Source organism: Peromyscus californicus, unplaced genomic scaffold (assembly GCF_007827085.1).
Source record: "Peromyscus californicus insignis strain IS unplaced genomic scaffold, ASM782708v3 Scaffold_24__1_contigs__length_46423439, whole genome shotgun sequence".
NCBI lineage: Eukaryota > Metazoa > Chordata > Mammalia > Rodentia > Cricetidae > Peromyscus > Peromyscus californicus.
Window position 1 is genome coordinate 4778943 of NW_026294535.1, and position 22734 is coordinate 4801676.

Sequence of the window (22734 nt, forward strand, 5' to 3'; positions counted from 1 at the left end):
GGTGGGGTGGGGTGGGCAGAGGGAGGGCTGATGCACTCCGGTTAGCAGCCCTTCTCTAGCATCAAGTTCTCGGGAAGTCTGTGTGGGAAAGCAGAGGCATCAGCCCGGAGCGAAGAGGGACTCTTCTTCCCTGAACCCCAGTGTGCTGGCTGGTGGTATTATGTCAACTTGGCACAAGCTAGAGTCATCCCAGAGGAGGGAGCCTCGACTGAGGAAACACATCTCTGAGATTGGGCTGTAGGTAAGCCTGTAGGACATTTTCTTAATTAGTGATAGATAGGGGAGGGCCCAGCCCATGGTGGGTGGTGCCATCCCTGGCTGGTGGTCCCGGGTTCTCTGAGAAAGCAGGCTGAGCAAGCCACGATGAGCAAGACCGTAAGCAGCACCCTCCATGGCCTCTGCATCAGCTCCTGCCTCCAGGTTCCTGCCAGCTTGAGTTCCTGTCCTGACTTCCTTTGGAGATGACCAGCGATGTGGAAGTGTAAGTTGAATGAACCCTTCCCTCCCCATGTTTCGTTGATTATGGTGTCCCATCACAGCAATGGTAACCCTCACTAAGGCACCCAGGAACCCTTCCAATGTGGTGTCTGGCTAGCTCTGGCTCTGGGGAGTGAGGCTTGCCCGTGTTGAGTTCACAGGGCCCAGGAGAAAGTGGCCGTGTTCACAGCCTCAACACCTCATGTTAGGTTTTGAATGTGAAATGCCCCCAGTAGACTCCTGTGTTTGAGCACTCAGTCCCCAGCTGGTGGCACCATTTGGGGAGGGGGGTGACTGTGGAAGTTTTAGGAGGTGGCGTCTAGCTGGGGGAAGAGAGTGGTTTGCTAGAAGGCAGGCCTTGGGGGGTACAGCCTGGTCTCCACAGGCTCCTCCTACTTTCTGACACCCAGGGGTAACAAGCCACTGGCCACTCCGGCCACCATACCTTCCCTGCCATGATCGACTGTGTCCTAAATCATCAGTGAGAATAAATGAGAAAGGTAACTAATACAATACCTACCTGGCCAGTCCCTGCCTGTGGCTGGCTAGGAAACCAGCCGGGTCCTCCAGCCTCACAAGACACAGTCCCTACCCTCTAGAGGGCGTCTCACCGAAAGAAGCCAGTACAAACGAGTTAGGGACACACCAATAAGCAGTGACAGTGATGAGGGTCATCTTAATGGCCACACCGTCCGATATGGTAGCCACAAGCCGGATAAAGCCAGACACGCTTTCAGGGTCAACCCCGTACTCCAGACAGTGTATGAAAATGAGAACACAGGCTACCTTAGTGATTTTCTTTAAAAAATCAGTGACACGTAGAAATGATCATATTTTGAATGCACTGGGTTGGATAAAATACCTTATTAAAATCCATTTCACTTGTTCACTTTTTACCTGTCAGTGGCTACCAGAAATTTCCCAGAGTAGGAAAAGCGGGGAGGGCTTCGGAGGAGGCTTCTTCTGAGTGAACAGCCATCGGCAGTAACAGCACCGCCTGACTTGCCTGTCACGTGCCTAGAATGCGATGCAGTTTCAAATATAATGCTGAAGAGGCGAAAACCTCTGCATTTTGTGTTCCTGTTTTACAGGCAATGTCTCCAGGGTTGAAAAAGGGCTAGCCGCTTGCCTGAGATCTCCAGTGACCAGCATACGTACTGGGAGGACAAGCCCCCTCCACGCCTGTCCACGCCTGTCTCAGAGCAGCACCCACAGGGTCTGACAGCAAGCCGGGATCTGCACACACTCACCATCGGTCAAGGTCAAATTCCAGTTGGCCAAAGAGTTGCCTGAGCTGTGTAATTTGCAGAAAAATCAAATTATGAAGAGGCCTCTCCTAATTGAGGGTAATTCAGGAAATAACTTTCGGTAAATGGCGGCTTGTCCAGCTGTGTTACTGTTAGGCAATTGCTGAGGTCATTTTGTCACCCGAACGCTGCTTCTCCCACCGAAACATGTGGGATTCTGTTTGCACAGACTGCCCCTTGAGAAAGCCCATTAGTTCCAAGCACTTCTTCCCCACATTTCCATGTATCGAGTAAGAGGAGGCATTCCTGACTCTTCCGTGGCCGAAACAGAACAGAGCTGGCCAGGAACTCAGAGGCACATCACCACCTCAAAGAGGGGCTTGGTTAGCTCCCCCAGGCCCAAGGCGCTCACCAGAGTTAGGAAGGGGCTTTTGTGTCTGCTCACTGTCTAGGACCTGCGTGCCGTGGACATGTTTGAACGTATACTGCACATGTAGACAGAGGCATCCAAGGCCTTATACATGGTGTGTCTAGCTCGTGCAGAGCCTGAGATCTGACATAAATCAAAACGGACTGCGTTCTCAGTGAGGAGAGAGCTGGCCAGCTCTTGGTTTGACACCTAACTCTGTCCTAACAACGGGCAATCGCTGACCAACAAAGGTTGACCTTGACAGTGCCCTCAGGGCCAGCAAGCCCCAGAGGTCCCCCTGTCTGTGCACCCTGAGTTCTGGGACTGCAGGTGTGCGCTGCTGTGCCCCGCCGTCTATGTGAGTGCTAGGGTAGAAGAGACAGCCCCTCCTGCGTGGGCAAGCCCTTTTCTGAATGAGCCACGTCTCCACTCAGCCTCGGGTATGTGATGTGACTCTCACAAACCCGTGCGACAGGTACCTTCCTCGGATTCTCTTCAGGTGAAATGGCCCCAGGTCACACGTCTGTGATAGGCTCCCTCACGTCCTTCAAGTGTGCAATCCTGTCCTGTGACCTAAATTGCATCTCACTCCAGGTCTCTTACCTATCCTAGCCTGATTGGAAATCTGACCGGGTAGCTTTCTGTTCCGAGTACAATGGAGCTAGCTGCTGGCCATGGCCAACAAAGGCAGCCCGCCGTCCCTGGTTTCGCCACCATCCTCACTGGCCTGATGTCACTTGCCATGAATAATGCAGCACTCAAAAGAGGGCTATAGGTAGGGCGGGTTAACGCAGTACTTCGTCTTTGAAAGCCGGCTGCCGTTCAACATAGGAAACCGGACTTACAACTAAATCAATCCCTCTTTGGCCGGCAGACAGCTGTTGGGTCAAAGCTAGACAATGAGACAGGCTCGTCGTTTACCAGGTGGCTGGTAATGAAGGGATTAATGCAGCAGGGCTTGGGCTGAGCAACAGCTGCCCTTCTGGCCCTCCCTGGCAGGTACCACCCCCTACATTCCTCCCAAACAGCAACCGCCAAAGCATCCAGCCTTCCTCCTCCTTGATTATCTGGAAGGTGCAACTGATCCTGGAAACCTCATCTGATGGCTGGCCTGCAACTGTGGGTTCTTCCCTTCTTCTCGCAGGAGAGGCTCAGGTGTCCCCTTCAGAGGGACCTTGTCCCAATCTGTTATCTGGGGCTCCACTTCCAGGGTAGCTACAGAGAGCAAGGACCCTCTTCTTTGGGAAAACACGGCCTTCATACAGAGACTTCAGACCTGAGTGACTTGCTAAAGCAGGATGGGTGGTGTTAGACTCAAAGAAAGGTGCCTGCAGCTAAAGTCCTGAAGAGCCCCTCAGCTCTGCGCTCCCAAACTCTGGAGCCCGTAACAATCACCCCAGAAGCTCTGAGACACATTGACACACCGGCAAAATCCCAGACTAGATAAAATCAGTCATTGGGGGAAAGGCCTTGGCTCTGTGCGGCCAAAGCTGAGAGCCACCGGTTAAACGCAGTTCTCTCACTTGACAGACAGTCGTGTTGAGACCAAGAGTTGGGGGGGTCTCCTTCTCTAGAGAAACCCCACCATTTAACAAGTGGTACCTGAGTCAGAGGTACAGCTGCTTTGTGAGCTGAGTGCCTCCCAGGGACCCTGCTGTCCAGCTACCTTAACTACCATCCTCTCTAGATGAGGAATACGACCCAATCCCTTCCAGCCAGGCCCCGGCACCATCCTGACTGCAGGCCACTCCCTTTCTCTAAATGTGAATGACTGTGGCCCCCACCCCGCTGTTTGTCCTTGTCTACAATGCTGTCCGCTCCTAACATCTGACATGTCTTCAAAGGTCTGGCTCAAAGGCTACCTCCTCTGTAGCGTCCCCACTGTGCACAGGACTTGGGGGAGGGGTGCTAATAGACGACATCTCCCCTCATCCTTTGAGTTTTCTGCCATGGTATTTTTCAGCTCTCTCTCTCTTCTGAGGCCTTTTCTCTCTGTTTATTCTTCTGTAGAACCAGCAAAATGTGCTGAGCACTGTAGAAGATGTCACCCAGGTGGGGGCGGGGAACACTTCCACAGCTCCCTCCCTCCGTGGACCACAGCAGCTTTGTCAATATAGTAGTTTCAACTGAATGGACTCGGGAGTGAGAAACACCAGCCAATAGCGGAGTCCTTCTTGGAGGTGACTTCTCCTTAACCTGGCTCCAGCCGGGACACAAAGTCCCCTCCCTGCCTTGGCCAGACATCAGACTCTGGAAGAAAGAAAACTGCAGGCCGCCACCCCTATAGGACATCTACTGTGCCTTCCACACTACTCCATGGCCTCAGCTCCAGCCACCGAGAACTTTCTATCTGGGCCCAAGGTGGGCCCATGGCTCACCTTGACATATTAGGAGAGAGATCCTGCTGGAACCTCTTTTCTACCTGGGGGAGAGGGGACGTGCTAGGGCCCCTCCTGCAGGCTACCTGGGTCAGATCTCAGCACGCTGCTCAGTCTCAGTTACCTTCTGAAAAACGGGGTTATCGGAGACCTTAATCTGAGGGGGTTGTAAAGGTTCAGTGAGGGGCTGGGCTGTGGCTCAGTGGTAGAGAAAACGGCTGTTCAGTATGTGCAGAGCCTTGGGTTCGATCTACAGCAGTTGGACAACAGCAAGATCATGTTTGGGAAATGTCTAGAACAGTCACAGGTGTGTGTTACACGCTCAGAGAACACTGACTCTCTTTTCCTCCTTCTCTTTCCTCCCTTCCTCTCTTCACTCCATCCTGAATCCCGTGTTACCCTGGAGGAGCGGAAAGTACATGTTAGGACACCAAGAGATTGTCCTGTCACAGAGGTAACGGGATCTCAGAGTTTCAGCCACATTCACCACATACATGACCCCCTTTTTCCCTACAACAGGTCACTAGAACACGACCGGTTCCCTGAGCACCAAGACCCAGGGACCCTAGGAAGCCAGACGCCCATACAATCTGCCATGGCCTGTGCAGACTTCGCTGTGCGGCTTGCAAGCCCATGGTCAGCAGTGAGCCATGCATCCTGCCCCCCCAAACACTAATGACAGGGCAGGCACACACGCTAAAGAAAGAGGCGGCGGCGGGGCAGGGCTGCAAAGACTTCAGGGAACCCACGCGAGGCCAGGAGGTGGGGAGGATGGAGGACAAGCTGTCTCGCCCTTGCTGGCACGCAGGGACAATGACACCCTCTCACCCAGATGAGAGCAGTGCTCTGCCCTGTGGGTCTGCACTGAGCTGGGGCGGCCCTGCAGATGGCTCGGCCCACGAGCATGTGGTTGGCAACTCCTGAACTTTCGGTGACTCGGTGCCAGCTGATCCGATCAGCAATTATGTTTTATTTTGGAGCCAGGGAGGCAGCAGCGAACCAGGAAAATTATAAGACACGACATTGCTATTTTGCTAAGAATATCAACTGCAAAGTTTGGGGGTTTTTTTGTTGTTGTTATTGCTGTTGTTTTTCTTAACCAATTGTCCTTTGGATGGTTTGGGGTTTTCAATGCACTAAAATAAGAAAGTCCTGGGCACAGAAGTCAGACTAGAGCCAACTGTCCCAGGGCTGGTTTGGGTCCTTACCCAGTGAAAACCTCGTCAGTTGTACAGCTGTTTGGGGGAGGGTGGTTCCTGCTGAGAGCATTTTAATGGTGACAGTAACTAGTAGCAGTCACTAGTAACTGTAACTAGTAGCAGTCACCAGCAACTGTAAGCACACTGTAGCATGAATCCTAACTGGTGTTCTTAGTAATAAAAACCCGGACCCAGATATCGGGGTAAACGCTGAAAGATCAGAAGAAACAACCCATAGCCACTTCTCACCTCGCCAACTCCCTGGCCGATCCTGTCTCCACGAATCCTCAGCCAAAAGGGGGCCGAACTCCTGTCTCCTCCGGCCTTATACTCCTTTCTCCGCCCAGCCATATCACTTCCTGTCTCAGCCTTCCTAGTGCTGGGATTAAAGGTGTGTGCCACCACTGCCTGGCTCTCTTTCTCTTTTAGACTGGATTAAATCTCGTGTAGCCCAGGTGGCCTTGAACTCATGGAGATGTTTGCCTCTGCCTCCCGAGTGCTAGGATTAAAGGTGTGTACCACCACTGCCTGGCTTCTGTGGCTAACTCTGTGGTTGGCTCTGCCCTCTGACCTTCAGACGAGCTTTATTTGTTAGAACATATAGAAAATATCACCACAGTACACTACCCAGGTTGGCAGGAGTTCCTTCTATGGTTGAATCCTCACGGCTTCCTACTGGCTATCTGGGTTTGAATAAATCACATCCAATTATTAGCTTCAGTTCCCTATCCATAAAAGGGGAAGTACCATCTAGCTCAGAGCTCACATGCAGATCCAGTGAGATGAATCCAAGATTCAAAAAGCATCTCACCAAGGGTATATGTCTAAGGTAACGAAGAAGGTGCCTTCTTGCCGTAAGGTAAATTTCTCATCATATTTTAAAAAAAAGTCTCTGTTTTTACCATCCTATATGAAGACCAAATAGCCTATCAGTAGAAAAGATGCAAACAGCATTTCCGGGTGCAGTTCAGGTTAGAGCGATCAAGGGGTTTGTCCCTTGGTGACCTCACCGTTCCAGGCTCAGCAGCTTAGCGGGTAGGAAAATATTAGAAAGTGCAGGGGAACTCAATCCAGTGTTAAGCATAGCAATGACTCAGGAAGGAGACACTGTCTATGCTCATCCGAGTGTTCAGCTCCTCCTCTGAATTCCCCAGCCCACCACTAACCAGGGCTGCTCCTCCAGAAACAAAGCCCTACTTAAGGACTTTGCACGGGAATGGGGCATAATTGCCACTTGTAAAGGAAGCTAGACCCAGAAAAAAACATCCCCAGGCTACATCCACAGGAAATGGGGTGATCTTCCTGAAACAATGTTTGCCTGCAGGGGCTGGAGAAGCCAGACAATGTGCCCAGGACATCCTTGAAGGACAGTGACTCACCTACCAATGCCCTCCCCCTGTGACAGTTGGGGCCACCTCCCAGCCATCCCAAGGTTTAGGCCAGGGCTAAACGTACCTCTCACTCAAACAGAATTCACTACCACTCTGAGGAGGGGGTTGACATCTCTAGATGAGATGGTTACCTCTCCTCTGACTGGTCTGCCAAGACACCGTCCAGGGTCCGCAGAAAGAGAGGATGGATGGTTTGTGATGCAGTAGCCTGGGTGGCTTTCACTCTAGCATAGCAGAAATCCTATGTATGACCAAAGCCTGATTTGATCTCACAATGGCCAGGTCACTGGGCACCAACAGAAACCCAAACACCAAATCCCTGTTGAGTCTCTACAAAGGGCAGCAGCGGAAGCCTCAGGAGACACTGAGTTTATAATCACCTGCTTGCTCTGTCCAAGTCACACCTAGAGCCCCAGTGCCGAGAAGTAAGAGGGAATCACTGGACATCATGACGCCACCATGTGTGCCCAGACTCTATCCTTTTCCCCCAGGACGGAGCACAGGTGGTAGGCTTGAGAGACAATGGAACAAAGAAGTTCTTAGATCTGTGTCTTTGCAATGACTAAGAATTTGTCATCCTCTCCCACCAGGCACCATGGACTACGGACACACAAAACCGAGGATTCAGCACCAAATAAAGCCCTGAGATTATAAGCAGGCCATCACTCCCCCATGCACGCATTTCTCGGCAGTTACTTAAAGTCGGTTGGCGTTGGTTTAGTTGCCCATCCACCAGCTCTCAGCACCAGAAACAGTCAACTGACATGCCCACAGGAGGACCAGCCTGGAGTCTCCACATCCAGACTTAAGTGATTTGTGGCTATTGTTATGGTCACCAAGCCTCTGACTGTCTCTTGCTTCCCATGAAAAGCAAGTTCCCCCAAGTCCAGCTTTCTCTTCTCCTCAACATCACCGATACCACGCTTGCTGCCTTGTTAAACTAACAAGCCAGAAAGACAGCGACAGTCACTTTACACCCACACCCCCAACCAGGCAGTCTTCAGGATAGAGTGCAGCGTGTAAGCCATCACTGGGTCTCAGTAATCCCATGTGGGGCGTGGGTGGCAAGTTTATCCATGATCATGCCTTTCTGGGGGTGCCAGCAGGGGGCTTCACAAGCTTGGTGGCTCTTGAAGTTCAGAATTCCACTGCTAGGACCTGGGACTATGTGACCTCAGAGGCTCAAACCGCAGGAAGGTCAAAAGCGCAGTCCCGCACCAATCCTCCACACTTCTCTAAACTGCTCTTTCTACAACTTCTAACATGTTCCTGGATTACAGTTATCAAAATGCTTGAGACAAGAAATGGTTCAGATTTATGCTTTCCCCCCAGGTTTTTGGAATATCTGTACATACACAGTGTACAAATATTCCAAATATTTGTACATACACCTTGGGCTAGGATCCAAGCCTAAACATGAGATTCATTTACATTTCATATGTATGTTACACACAGAGCCTGGAGACAACTTCATACAGTATTTCAGGGCATCTGTATTCCCACTGTGACCTGCTGTATAAGGTCAGACATGGAATCTTCCACTTGTGGTGCCATGTTGCTGCTCAGAAAGTTTTAGGTTTGGGAGTATTTTGGATGTCAGATTAAGGCTGTTGAACATGAAGGCAGTCACTGAAGGTACAATGTCAGGGAATGGAGGGCATTCAAATCCCCAGAACACACTGACAGCAGAGAGGTCCGGGGTCCTACCTGGATGGGGTTGTAGAGTTCCTGCAGCGGACTTCGAGATCCCTTCCGGCAGCAGATGTCCATACCGAAGGGATTCCGCCGGATGACTGAGGAGAGAAAGTGAAGATCATCAGAAAACAGCTACAAAGGTTCGCTGTCTGACAGAGGGAGAGGAGGAGGAGGAGGAGGCGGAGTGCAAAGGAGGGAAGCCTGGCTTCCGGCACAGAAAGAGCCCGTCGCCATCCCCAGCTGCAAGAGCATGGCCCTGTTCTGTCCCCGGCATTCAGGTGTCCACAACCCCACAACGCAGACCACACTAAAAACGCTTTCCACGGCACACAAGAAAGTAAGACAGGCATCTAAAGCTCACTGAGATGCAGCCCCTTACAGAAAGGCACCATCAGAGTGCCCAAGGAAACGAGAGTGGCTATCCTGGGTGTGGTGACAGTCTCCTATCACCCAGCAACAGGGCTGTGGTCTGAGGACTGCACCCTTAGGTGGCAGGGGTCATGCACACTGAGAAGGAGCACGATAGTAATTCCCAGGGGGCCTATGGTGAGGCTGCTGAGCCGGGACATGGAAGACTTCCACAACAAGCATCCATCCTGTTTGCTTTCTGCGGCTGTGATCAACTCCAGAACCTAAACCACCTGGACAGGAAAGGGTCCGTTTCACCTCACAGCTTACGGCTCATCATGGAGGGAAAGACCCAGAGGCGGGGATGGATGCAGAGCCACGAAGAGACGCTGTTGACTGTCTTTTGTTCTTTATGGTCAGCCTCCTTTCTTACACCACCCAGGACCAGCTGTCCAGAGGTAGCACCACCCACAGCAAGCCGGGCCCTCCACCAGCCATTAGCAATCAAGGAAAATGTCCTGCAGACATTTTCAGGCTAATCTGAAGGCGGTAACTCCTCCACCGAGGTTCCCTCTTTCTGGGTATGTCAGGCTGACAACTGAGATCAGTCATCACAGCATCCTCGTAAGAAGAAATATGTTCTAAAGGAGCGGTGAAAACCGGGGAAAGTAAATACAGACCAGTAACACAGCTACCCACACTGTCTGCTGTCCCACTCTGTACCTGGGGGGACACGCTGTGCCTTTACAGAACTGTGGTGCAGTGTGTGTGTGCTTATGGCAGCGCCACCAAAGACCCCGGAGGAGCTCTGTGGTATTTCCACGGCAATGGTGTCACTATGACAGGAACTTCCATCATGATCTCACACATTCCATGCTGACTGTATCCCTACCACGCCGAGTGCAGCCAACACCTCAGACCATGCCTATTCCTCTGGGTACCTCCTGGGACCTGGGCTCCTGAGAATGGAGCGAACCATTTCCTAGGGGCCCCTCGACAGGAAGTCAAAAGTCCTGTCTTTCCCAAGTCTTCTACAATTTGCATTTTCATTAAAAGATCAACTTGAGGCAGAAAGGATGGAGGTCTGTGGTTCTGGAGAGAGCCAGCACTGATAACTGATAGGAGAGTTAGAACTCCTGTCACCCGTCAGCAGTGAGGGGGCCAAGAATCTTTGCCAGTAGAAATGAGCCCTTCCTTTCTTCATTTCTCCCATCCACAAAACACCACCTTAAATCCATGCACCTCCAATATTAGCACCTAACTACGGACAGAGGGAGGGAGAGGAGAGAGGAAAAGAGAGAAAGAGGGAGGGAGGGAGGAACGGAGGGAGGGAGGGAGGGAGGGAGGGAGGGAGGGGACAGGGAGGAAGAAGAGGGAGGGAAGGGAAAAAGAAAAAGGGGGAGCAGGAGAGGCAAGTGGAGGAAGAACAGATGAACATGGGCTTTGTTCAAACATCAAACAGTTCGCTGCAGAGTATTGCCGTAACGAAGATGAATGGAACAAGACCAGCAGCGCCTCCCAGAAGTCAGAGAGCACCCTGGTGTGTGGTGGTGGCCAAGCACACCCTCCCTCACTCCCTGGGTTTGAATCAGGGCTCTAACCATATACCGGCTGTGTGACCTCAGGCAAACCATCTATGCTCTCTGTCTGTTTCCTCGATGTGTAAGGGGTTGAAAGGGAACCTCTCCGCACTGGTTGTGAAGGTTGAGTTACTACACAGACTGCTTAAAATGTGCTTGGCAAAGAGACAAGTTAGAAGCTCCTGAAGCTATTCTAGACAGCACACCAGATCTGCACAAGGCAATCTATGATCGGTGTTGCTCGGCTCCTTGTAGGAAGACGGGAACACCTCTCTTCCTGAGCTGGAATGTGGGCCAAGAATCAAGATATAGTCAAAGACTAAGAGGGCTGGATGAGGGAGGGATGCTGTCCAGATGTCAACTTGAGGAGGTCAGAAAGTGAAGGGTCTGGGGCTTGGGAGATGGTCCACTTGGCAAACTCATTACCATGGAAACATGCAGGCCTGAGTTTTGATCCCTAGAACCCACATTAAAAAACAGGTAGAGGGGTTTATGTCCAAAAGTGGCTGGCCCCAGCCCTGGAGAAATAGAGAGGAAAACCCTGGAGCTCATTGGCCAACTAACGTAGGGAAAATGCTGAGCACCAGGTTCAATGAGAGACCCTGTCTCAGAAAATAAAATGTCACATGATAGACGCTTGACAACAATCTCTGGCCTCTGCAAGCAAGCGTGTGTATGCACGCACACACTCTACACACACACACACACACACACACACACACACACACACACACACACACACAATGTGAAGAGTAATGTGAAGGTTTCCACGTGAGCTAAATCCCTCCCTTGACTTCTTCCTTTGAGCCCGTGGAGACCGTGAGGAAAGAGCATCCACTCCTGGGAGGAAAGGTCTTCTCCTTTCCCTGGCCTTCCTAGGGGGAGGCTGGCAAGCTTTTTCTGGAAAGGGCAAGTGGCACTTAGCTATGTGTCATCGTAGGGTCAAAGAACAATAGAGAGAACAGGAAGGATGACTTGGCAGCAAGCTAGCAAGCTTCTTTTACGGACAGGAGTCGGACGCTCACCGAATCTTCCTGAGTTGCGACATATGCTTCTTTTGTTGTTTTGTTTTCATGGTTTAACAAAAATAGGCAATAGGCAGGATTTGACCCTGAGGCTGGAGTTTGGTGATCCCTGCCCTGGAGCCTGGAGCTCCAATACAAGCTCTGTACACACCCTGAAAGCCCAGCAGCCTTCCCATGGGAGGAGGGATCTTTGAGCAAAAGTCAACACATAAAAGCCATTAGAATTTGATTAGGCTGTCCGGAAAAACACTGGTTCTTTGTTCCTACGTGGCTGCCCCAGGAAAGCGAGGGAGAAATTCTACTTTGTGTTTTTCTTTAATTTATTACTTCATTTTTCATTTCCACCAAAAAGGAGGTAAACTGTTGAGGGCACGCAGGTCCTCCGTCTGTACAATGATACAGCAGCACTTGGAGGGGAGAACACGGCCATAAAATGTGTGAACCATGCCCACGCCGCACAAGACTGAAGCCCCCGCATGGTAGCAGACAAGCTCATCGGGACCTGCCACACTGAACACCCCCCTGTGGAACCCATTAAAAGCCTGCTTTGACTGGGGGCAGTATTATTTAATTGGTTTAGTTTTCTAAAAAAGGTCTTTAAGAACCCTGGATGTGTGGGGCCTGCACCTCAGGTCCTTTACCTGTGACTTCATGGGGCGCCGTGTGCACTGACTTTAGACCCCCAGGCCACAAAAGCCAGAGGGGTGCCGGGCGGTGGTGGCGCACGCCTTTAATCCCAGCACTCGGGAGGCAGAGCCAGGCGGATCTCTGTGAGTTCGAGGCCAGCCTGGGCTACCAAGTGAGTTCCAGGAGAGGCGCAAAGCTACACAGAGAAACCCTGTCTCGAAAAACCAAAAAAAAAAAAAAAAAAAAGTCAGAGGGGCCTGTGCGCTGTTTGTATGACAAGCCTGCCTTGTGCAGAAGGCCTGTGTGTGCGGAGAACACACATCGTTCAGGGTCATCACAGTGCTCCAAACATGTCACAGTTTGGGATTTTCAGATTTCAGACTTTTTGAATTAAGAATGAGCAACTGGCCCAGAAGATGGTTCCGTGGGGAAGGGTACCTGCTGCCTCGCCTGATGGTCTGAGTGTGGTCCCTGGCGCCCAACACAGTGGAAGGAGAGAACAGACTCCTGCAATTTGTCCTCTGGTGTTCACGCGCGGACATGCGTACACAGACATGCGTACACACAGTTAATTAATTAATTAATTTTCAAGAGAAGGAAAGAATACCAGCTGATAGTCTAGGCAAATATCCCAATGGAAGCCACCTTCCAGGCAGTTCCCACGAATGTGAGTGGTAAACAGAGTCTATACATCCTCACAAACCCACAACCATGCCCAGCCCATCAACAGTAGAACCATCCCCAGAGACCCGTGTCTGTGAGCTTACATTTTACCCCAAAGAATCTTTGGTGCTTTGCACCCAATTTGTTCAGAGTCTGAGGGGCTCTCAGACCTTGTCTGGCCTCTCTTGCTCATTCTCAAAGGATAAAGTGGGCCAGTGGAGGGACAGAATGGCCCGTTACACAGGGAGCCTGCAGAGCTGGCGTAGAATGGCCTTGTCCATCCTGGTCTAATCCCTGGTAGCCAGGTCCCACAGCAGAGGTCACTGTCCCTCTGTGAATCCACTAGAGTTTCTTAGTACATATGTATGACGTGAGCAGAGATGGAACAAGGGGCCGGTCTGTCTGGGGATTTAACCAACAGCATTGACTCTACAGACAGGCGTGAGACCAAACCACTGACTAATAGCTGGAGAATGAGGCAGAAAAATCAGTGAGGTTGCCAACAGACCCCTCTCCACGGCGCAGTAGATGGTTACATTGGCCTTCTTGAGTTAGCACAGTTAAGACAGAGGGAGGGAGGTAACCGTAGGTGTAAGGACCTGAGTTAGGTCTCCAGAACCCACATAAAAATGCCAGGCTTGCTGGTGCACCCCTGTAATCAGCACTGGGGAGGGGAGGCAGAAGGACCCAGGGAGGGGGCTCACGGGCCAGAAAATCTAATCTAATGAGTGACCTCCAGGCCAATGAGAGGCCTTGTCTCAAAGGACGTAGACAGGGTTTCTGAGGGTGGTACCTAAAGTTATCCTCTGGTTTCTATGCACATCTGTACAAGTGCATACATTTACACACACACACACACACACACACACACACACACACACACACACACACGGCGGGGGCGGGGGACCTAAACAAACAGGCAAAAATATCAGAAAAGTTAATATGAGAAGATGCCCCCAGTACTGCAGTATATGTCCAATGGACTCCATAACTGCCTAGTAACCATGAACCCCATCACCTCCCCTCCTCAGGGTGCACAGATCTGGGAGAAATCCGACTCTTTATCACAGTCAGTTCCCACATCGGTGTCCATTAGTATTTAAGGTCAAAAAGCAAGGACTGCACTGAATAGAACTTTTGGCTGCTGAAGGTCGAGGATATAAATCTAAGAAGTCAGTGAATGTTCCTGGCATCACGGGAAAGACGCGCAACAGCATTCGTCTAAGAATCAGGAGGTTCACTGACCTGGAATCTTTCCCCAGGGGCTCCAACACCCAGCATGAAAGAATAGACTCACTCATTCAAATACTCACTGACAGATAAGAACAGCCACTGAACGGATTCATCAAAACCAACAGATTCTGCAATCACCTCCCCCAGTCCCGGGGGGTTCTGGCGCCTCAGCAGTAATATGAGCAAGTGGGGGGCTGTGGAAAACCACTTGCTAAAGCCTTGAATCAGGGTGGGGGGCGAGGACAAGGAGGGCGTTCCAGAGAAGGCTCGTGAGGTGGCTTTCATGAAAGGCTGAGAGGAAGTCTTCAGAACTGGGTGTGATAGAGCCACACCGGCAAGGCGGAAAAAGGAGGGGGAATAATGGGAAGAATGTTTGTACCCCCCTCCGATTCTGAAAGCCGGGTACGGGGATGGGGGGGCACGTTTATGATTCAGCCATGGGGACAGGACCTTTAGAGTGGGGATACTTTCTCAATAAAAGTGACATTTTACCCCTGGAGGACACAGGGAACATACAACCATGAAGCCGGAAGCAGCCGTCCAGCAGACTGTAGCCTGCAGGAGATAAGTGTCTGTTGTTTCGATGGAACACAGTCCACAGCTGGTTGTTACAGAAGCCAGGACGGGCTCAGACACACCGCTCAGAAAATGATCGGGCTGGCGGAGTGTGCCGCTCACTCACCGAGAGCACCGCAGAGGGGAGGGGGGAGGGAAAGGGTGGGAGACAGCAGACTCGAAAGAGGGGTACCCAGGCACGGAGGAATGGATGCCCAGGGGACACCGTCCATGAGCTGTGGCCAGAACCAGGGCCTCTCGAGTTCTACTGGGGGCTGTAGATGGCTACCTCAGAGCGGCTGTCTAGAGTAGACCTCAGAACAGGCTGGACCGTCAGCTCTCCTAAGCATCTTAGTGTCGTGATGGGCCAAGGATCAGAGAGGTGGGACTGGGCTTGGGTGGAAACGGGTGTGACTTGGGCAGCCAGCGACTGGGCAGCCAGTGACTTGGGCAGTCACCTGCAAGAACCCTGCTCAGGTGGAGTTTGGCCCTGAGAAAAGGGCGTCGGGCCGCTGGGACTGTGACTCATAGACTGGCTCTAAAAGGTGACCAAAATGGCCTAAAATACCATTTTTTTAAAAAAAACTTAAGCCGGGCGGTCGTGGCGCACGCCTTTAATCCCAGCACTCGGGAGGCAGAGCCAGGCGGATCTCTGTGAGTTCGAGGCCAGCCTGGGCTACCAAGTGAGTTCCAGGAAAAGGTGCAAAGCTACACAGAGAAACCCTGTCTCGAAAAAAACAAAAAAAAAACAAAAACAAAAACAAAAAAACAAAAAAAACTTAAAACCAAGGAAGGTTTCAAATGATTAGAGATTATATATGTGCAAAAAGAAGAAAATCTACAGCCACAGAAGTGGATCTGTGTCCACCTAAGGCCAGGGCTGGGGACCAGGAATGACAGAGAGACACGGGTTTCTTTTTAGCATGATGGAGAACTCCATAAATTGAGCTGTGGGGGAGTCTGCACAGCTCTGCCAATATGGCCCGGCTCAGAGAACATTACACTTAAAACAAGTAAAATTTATGCATAAATTCAAAGCTCAATAAAACTACTTCCAAAAAGAATGTTTTCAGGATAACACTGGCAGTATTAATATTTTCAAGATTCTGACCTATTTGAGAAGATCCACCTAGCAATACCAACATGTAAGATTTAATCGAACAGTATTTTTGTCCCGGTACAAGTTAAAAATCTTTCTAAATTTGAACCATCAGGTTTATATTATTTAGATGCTAGCTTCTTCGGGGAACTGAAGTATTCAAAAAGGACTTTAAAATTTAAACACAATTTAAATTATTAAAAGCCAGTTTAAAAGCTTCTTAAAGGCTAAATATTAATCAAAGGCCATTCTCAATGTTAACGGGTAGGTTATTGAGATTCTTAGAGGTAGGCTGTGGAACTGGGGACTTTCATTTCTTAGAAGCCTTTTCTGTACCCAACAGTCAGTCTCTTGCTAACAGAAGTGACAGCCTTGGCTACTTTAGGCTGATCATAAAGTAGGGAGCATGACGGAGTGGGGTGACGGGCGGCAGCCCACATCCCAAACCTAACCATCGTGGTCTCTGAAGCCCCACAGCGGTGGAATTTTATAGTTGAGAAACTCAAGACTCCATGGAAAGTGGTTCAAAGGACCAGAGCTGGCAGCTGACCCAGGAAAGCCCCTATAAAGTCACTTTACATCCCTTCTGGGGAGACAGAACGGGCAGCATCGTGACACATATCTTGCATCCACCGTACAGGCGTCATTCCGAGCCTTGAGCGGTTAAGTTTTCAGTTACTGCCTTGACTGCTGGAGAATTCACCCCCTGCCCTGCAGTTTCCTGGAACGCGTACCAATATATTTTGCAGACTGCAGATAACGTGCCAGCACGCTTTCTTCCTGGTGTCTGGTGCTCCAAGTTTGACTTTCCAACTTGGACACGTTGGTGTCTGCCTCTGGGGTTCCCCCACGCTCACAGACAAGTGACGCAGCTCTTGGCGATAAGAAGCCATTTGAGTCAACTTTACTGAAGCTCCTGAAGCTGGGGGGTGCTAGGTCCCAACCCGCTGCTCCCTGTATTCAGCCCTGCGCAGGGCAGCTGCATGTTAACACAGGGCAAGCTGCCTCTGCATGCTAGTCTCTGCCTGGGGCACCAGCCCCTCTTCCTACATGGGCCCCTGTGAACATCAAAGGGACTGTCACCTTTGTTTATCTCAAGACCACTTTGGAAGACCCTGAGTCCCCCAACCTTCTCCTTTGTCTCTACATATCCTAGAAGGCAGGACACATGGTGCTGTGGGTGGAATTGTGCCCCACCCCCAATTCGTATTACAAATGCAACTTCATCTGAAAACAGAGTTTTTGCTAATGTAATTATAGGTACATGGAGAGGGGGTCATACTGGATGAGGGCGGGCCCCAAGTCATATAACTGGTGTCATAACGAGAGGAGCAGAGGACAGACACACACACAGGAAACAGGGTCATAAGACGATGGTCAAGGGCACTGGAAGGATGTAATGACAAGACAAGGCATGCCACCGGTTGCCAGGAGATGCAGACGCAGCAGTGCAGGGTGGGGCAAGGATTCTCCCCTAGAGAGGCCGTCAAGGGGAACACAACCAACTTACCCCTTGATTTTGCATGTCAACTTTCCAGAGCGTGGGAGAACAGATTTCTGTTGCTTCAAGCCACCCAGTCTGTGCTCCTTTCTTACAAAACCCTAGCGCACTAACATACGTGAGTTCACAAGTTCACACAAGCTCACAACAAGACATGTGTCTCCTCTCCTAAGGCTCCTGTGAGACATAAATAAAGCACCCCTGTAAAGGCTGAGAGCAAGGCCCAGCCCCAGCTAAGTGCTGCATGAAAGATGATTGAGCATGATTCCTAGGGTGGTTTGGGAAAAAAAAAAAAAAAAAAAAAGGTCCCCATAGGCACATAGGGAGTGGCACTATTAGAAGGTGTGGCCTTGCTGGAGTAGGTGTGGCTTTGTTGGAGGAAATGTATCACTAGAGGATGGGCTTGGAGGTCTCAGAAGGTCAAGCCTGGCCAGGGTGTCGCTGTCATTTCCTGCTGTCTGCAGGTCCAGATGTAGAACTCTCAGCTCCTTCTCCAGCACCTTGTCTGTCTGCATGCTTCCCGCCATGACAATAATGGACTACACCTCTGTACCTGTGAGCCAGCCCCAATTAAATGTCTTCTTTTATAAGAGCTGCTGTGGTCATGGTGTCTCTTCACAGCAGGAAAACCCTAAGACAATCCCCGATGACTACTACCTTGTTTTTCTAATTATTCCCTAAGAGAGTGTCTCAAAAATCATCTCTCTTCCAGCTCAAGCCAAAATCTCCCTGCTGTGAACACAGCACACACCATCTGTGGGTGCTGAGAGATTTCATATCTGAGGGGAGCACCAAACTGTCACGGGGAGGGGACGCTGGGGATGCACAGTGGCCCAGCATTTGGCTTTGCTAGAAGTGAAGGGGCAACCCCAGATGCTCAAGGGTCTGCTGGACAGTGGCTCTGCCTCTCCTCCAAAGCTAGGGAGAGAATCGTGCCCGAAGGACAGACACTCGAGCCACAACGAGGCAGAACCTCAAAAGGCAGCCATCCAGCAGCCCAACCTTACATTCTCCTTCCTGTGTGTCTAGATGAGTTTAAGACAGGGAATTATCTTTTGAATCACTCGCATGTCTCGCACAGAGGCCAAGAGAGAGAAAACTGCTTGAAAAAATATGGCCCTATGTGCCACATCACTGAAGGCAGGAAGGTGTTTAAACCCTTCAAATCTACCAGCTTCCCTCTGGGAAAATGACGTGAAGGGAATGCTGGAACAGAAAGGAAGTGTTGGGAGGGTAAAGATGCCCGCTGTCGGAGACAACTCAACTGGCAGAGTGCCTGCGGTACAAGAATGAGAGTTTGAACTGGTCCTCAGAACCAGCATTAAAAAGTCAGGCTCAGTGCATGCGCCTGCAGTCCCGGTACAGGGAGAAGCAGAAACAGGAAGACTCCTGGGGTTAGCTGGCCAGCCAGCACCGCCTATTCGGAAAACCCTGGACCAGTTAAGAGAATGAAGTGGGTGGTCCTGGTGGTTGCACACCTTTAATCCCACCACTGGGGAGAGGTAGAGGCAGGCTGATTCTATGAGAATCAACCAGGATACGGAATATTCCAATGATTGCCAGATGGTCCACCACCTGACTACATAAGCTATCCTCCAGCAGAACCTAGAAGAGTCTGACACCCTTGGGAGTGGGACCCAACACCCTCAAGAGAGCAGAGTGAAGGACGTACCCAATGTAGGAGACTCCACTAAGAGAGGATGATGGGAGGAAGTTCCTGTATTCCTAAGGGTCCAGATGGGGAGACTGGGACAGCACCAGGGTTCACAGAAAGCTAGGGAGGATAGGAAAGGAACCCAGATACCTATCTTTCATTTCTAATTTAATAAAGGGCTTTTATTTAAAAAAAAAAAAACAACACCTTGTCTTAATTTTCATAGTAAGCGTGGAAGACCCTTAAATAAAAAAAAAAATCTCATTTGTTCAAGCAAGGTCGGTGAAGAGGATTTTCCAGCTGAAGTAAGAAGTCTCAGAGGAATTAGGTACCCACCTCTGGGCAAAAATTCTTCTGGCCCAGCTATGTCCTGGAAACAAGTTATAACGAGTGAACAAGCTTCTGTTCCTCAAACTTACAGGAAGACACCAGATACTGAGCAGAAGGTAAGGCTCAGCTATGTACATACTAGAATTCTTGAATATTCTCATAATTGCCCCTTCAGTCACCCACAGTGCACATGTCTACACTGCTGGAGGGTCTAAAACTCTACCTGTCCGTAGACCAGAGTTCCCAGGTGTTTGAAACATGTAACACAACATGGAGTCTAAGCGACGTACAAGCTCCTCTTTTTAGCTGCCCACACCCATTAAAATAGCTTATGCACATAATGAACAGTTCTGACTTCATTGTGGCTGAAGAACACAGAAACGTCCATCAAATCTAGAAGCGCATCTTGAGTTTCCGTTTGCTTTTAGAGTCTGGATTAAGCCTGGAATCTTCCCTTCTTCTTAACAGAGCCACTAAAGATCTTCTATCCCTCAAATCTATGAAGTAGAGACGTAGCCCCAAGGCTTTCTGGCCTCTGTCCCTAATGAAACAACTGAACGGACTTGAAAGCAAAGAGCAACCGATCTTATTGGAAGATCAGGCCTTTTTCTTGCAACGTCTGCAAAATAAACGTGGCAGGTTACCTCCGGCTGATCTTTGTGATCCCTGTCTATGGTTTTCAATTATGAATTACAGTTCCATGTTCCCAGGATGATCAAAGCTAGTAGAAAGAGTGTGAATGACCCAGAGGGAACAGTAGCAGAAGGTGAGGCTGGCACTGCTGGATATTCTTAAGCATTCAGCTTTTACCTCCAGTGGCTAGGAGTCTTTCAAATGACTTGGCATCTCTGCAGTTCAGACTGGCTGGGAGAGTCAGCAGCAGAGTCAGGGCTGGGGGGCTGGGGACACAGCCAAGTGCCACATCCATCCATGGGGACCTGAAGTCACCCATGTTGGGATACATTCATTCCCTTGAACCTTCTTGTGAGCTAGCCCAATTCAGGTATAGGCTTGAGCTAGCCCATTTCAGGTATAGGCTTGAGCTAGCCCAATTCAGGTACAGGCTTGAGCTAGCCCAATTCAGGTACAGGCTTGAGAATACCAAACACCAGGCTCACTGCCTGCCTGCTCCTCCCATCTCCACAGCCTGTGGAGGATAAACTCAAGGCCAGGGAGGTTCAATGATGCATCAAGATCACAAGAGGAACATGTGTGTCCCCTTGGGTTAGAGAAAGATATGGAGGCTCAGTGATCTGAAGGACATGAGTGAGGTGAGCCAGAGGCACAAACCTGGTCAGGTTATGAGCCTAGTCTTAATTCTCTAGCTCTGGGCTGCCTCAGCAGGAGAGGATTTTTAAAGAGAGTTGCAGGAAGGAGGCAGTCACTAAAAGATCAATGTCCACCAAGCATCCACAGTATACTTGGGACACAGGAAGGAAGGAGTAGGGGAGCTGGCCCTCCCCAGACATAAAGTGTAGGCCCCGCCTGATGCTCTTCCTCACTCTTCAAAGAGAAGAGCCAAGAGTATTTATTGCACTCCTTAGGAAGTAGCCAGGGCTCCTCATGGCCCTTCCTTCTCATAGACAGCCTCAGGCTACTTTTAGTGTCTTCTTTGAGTGAAGCCAGACACACCTAACGTTCAGGGTTTTAACACACCCAAGCCTGTGGGTGAGACCACCAGACATTGGAAGGGTCCAAGACTTCTCAGTTTCCACTTAGAAATGAAAGGGGGTCTCGCTTTTGGGTAGGAGTTGGCACACCAGGTAATAGAGCCAGCTTTCCAACAGCCTCCTTAGCCCCGCCCTCTTCCTGCACTCACATCTGGTCACTCTCCTAGAAAAAGGACAGTACGTGTCAGAGTGGCATCCTGGGACTCTGGGGTAGGACAAATAGAAAGCGGCCGACTCTGATCTCACTCTTCACCCCCTCTCTGGGTGTCAATGTCCTTCCAGAGAAGTAAGGAGGACTGTGTGTTATCATCCCTGCTGAGGGCAGTGTTTCCATAACTCAATCTACTTGCTGACTTCATGGCCTCCCTTCGTGGCAGAATGCTGAAGAACATTCCACTGGCATGGTGCTCCACGGTGAACAGGCCGGCTTTTGTGGCTCCCCTCAGTACCTGAAAACCACAGACCCATGGCCACAGCTCCATGAAGTCAACAGAGCAAGATGTGTTGCAGGAGTGTCTACATAGCTCTTGTTGACACATGGTTTAAGACACAGAAGTAACTCTTCTCACATGTACAAGGCCCATTTGTGTGGTTCTCAACCAGGTTGGCCTTGCATCGTGACATCTGAGACTCCAGGCATCCTGGACACTGTGTACACAGTAGGGGTCCTAGGATGGTTTAGACATCCTCTACTCTGCCTAGGGAGATGGAAGCAGGCAGCGGAAGCTGCCTGTGGCTCTGACCAGACAATGAGCTCACCATCCTGTTTCACTCAAAAAGTAGAGATGGAGCATTAGACACAGATTACAGCACCTCCTTCACCTGCCCCTGCCTGCAAGCTTCTCACCAGACACCCAGGAGGAAAACAACCAACTCAGAGCCCAACACAGTACCCTGTCACGGATGAGCCCACTCTTTCCACTGTCGCTGGAAAGCATTCAGCGTGTGTCTGTAGCTCTTCCTTTCTAGAATATTGCAGAGGAGCCCTCCAGATTGGTCTGAATGGTCAATGTCCTCAAGGCCCCAGAACTATAAACTTAAAATGACTAGGGATGTGTGTGTGTGTGTGTGTGTGTGTGTGTGTGTGTGTGTGTGTGTGTGTGTGTTGTGCCTACCTGAGGGAGCAGGGCATGTGTGAGCCACGGATGTCAGAGGGCAAACTTGAGTGTTAGTCCGGACATTCTGTTTTGGGTAAAGCGGAGCATCTTCCTGGTGCTGCTGTTTGTGGTGTGTGCGTCAGGCTAGTGGGCCATCTTGCCACAGGAACACTGGCCTTACAGACATACACTACTAATCTGGCACACTACCCACTGAGCCATCTCTCCTTCCCAAACGTAAGCTTTAAGTCATGTATAGCTTACCACATTTTTTAAAATATGAAAAGTAGTGTGGGACACATCCAACCAAACTGACACCAATGAGATGGTGCCAGGTCCCCAAAGTGTCAGGGGCTGTTAGTAACTTCCACCATCTTTGGTTTGAGTGTAACATGCTGAACCTTAGCAGGAACCCACCAACACCCTGCCCTCTAGGATCTTATAGAGTCCAGACCAGTGCTCCCCAACATGGAAACCCTTTCAGGATGGCCAGGTGGCTCAGTGCAGATTTTACAACCCCCCCAAATCAAAACCTGGTTCAATAAGACCCCCCAAT

The 22734-nt window shown here is 50.4% G+C and overlaps 1 protein-coding gene across 4 annotated transcripts in view; it reads right to left on the minus strand.

Moving 5' to 3' along the window:
- Chst11 (carbohydrate sulfotransferase 11) overlaps positions 1-22734 on the minus strand; it is a 219302-nt gene that overhangs the window by 94991 nt on the left and 101577 nt on the right. For all 4 annotated transcript variants that reach the window (XM_052752992.1, XM_052752991.1, XM_052752993.1 and 1 more), the window contains exon 2: positions 8809-8894. In XM_052752992.1, the coding sequence (XP_052608952.1) occupies positions 8809-8894 (86 nt within the window). The remainder of the gene's footprint in view (positions 1-8808; positions 8895-22734) is intronic.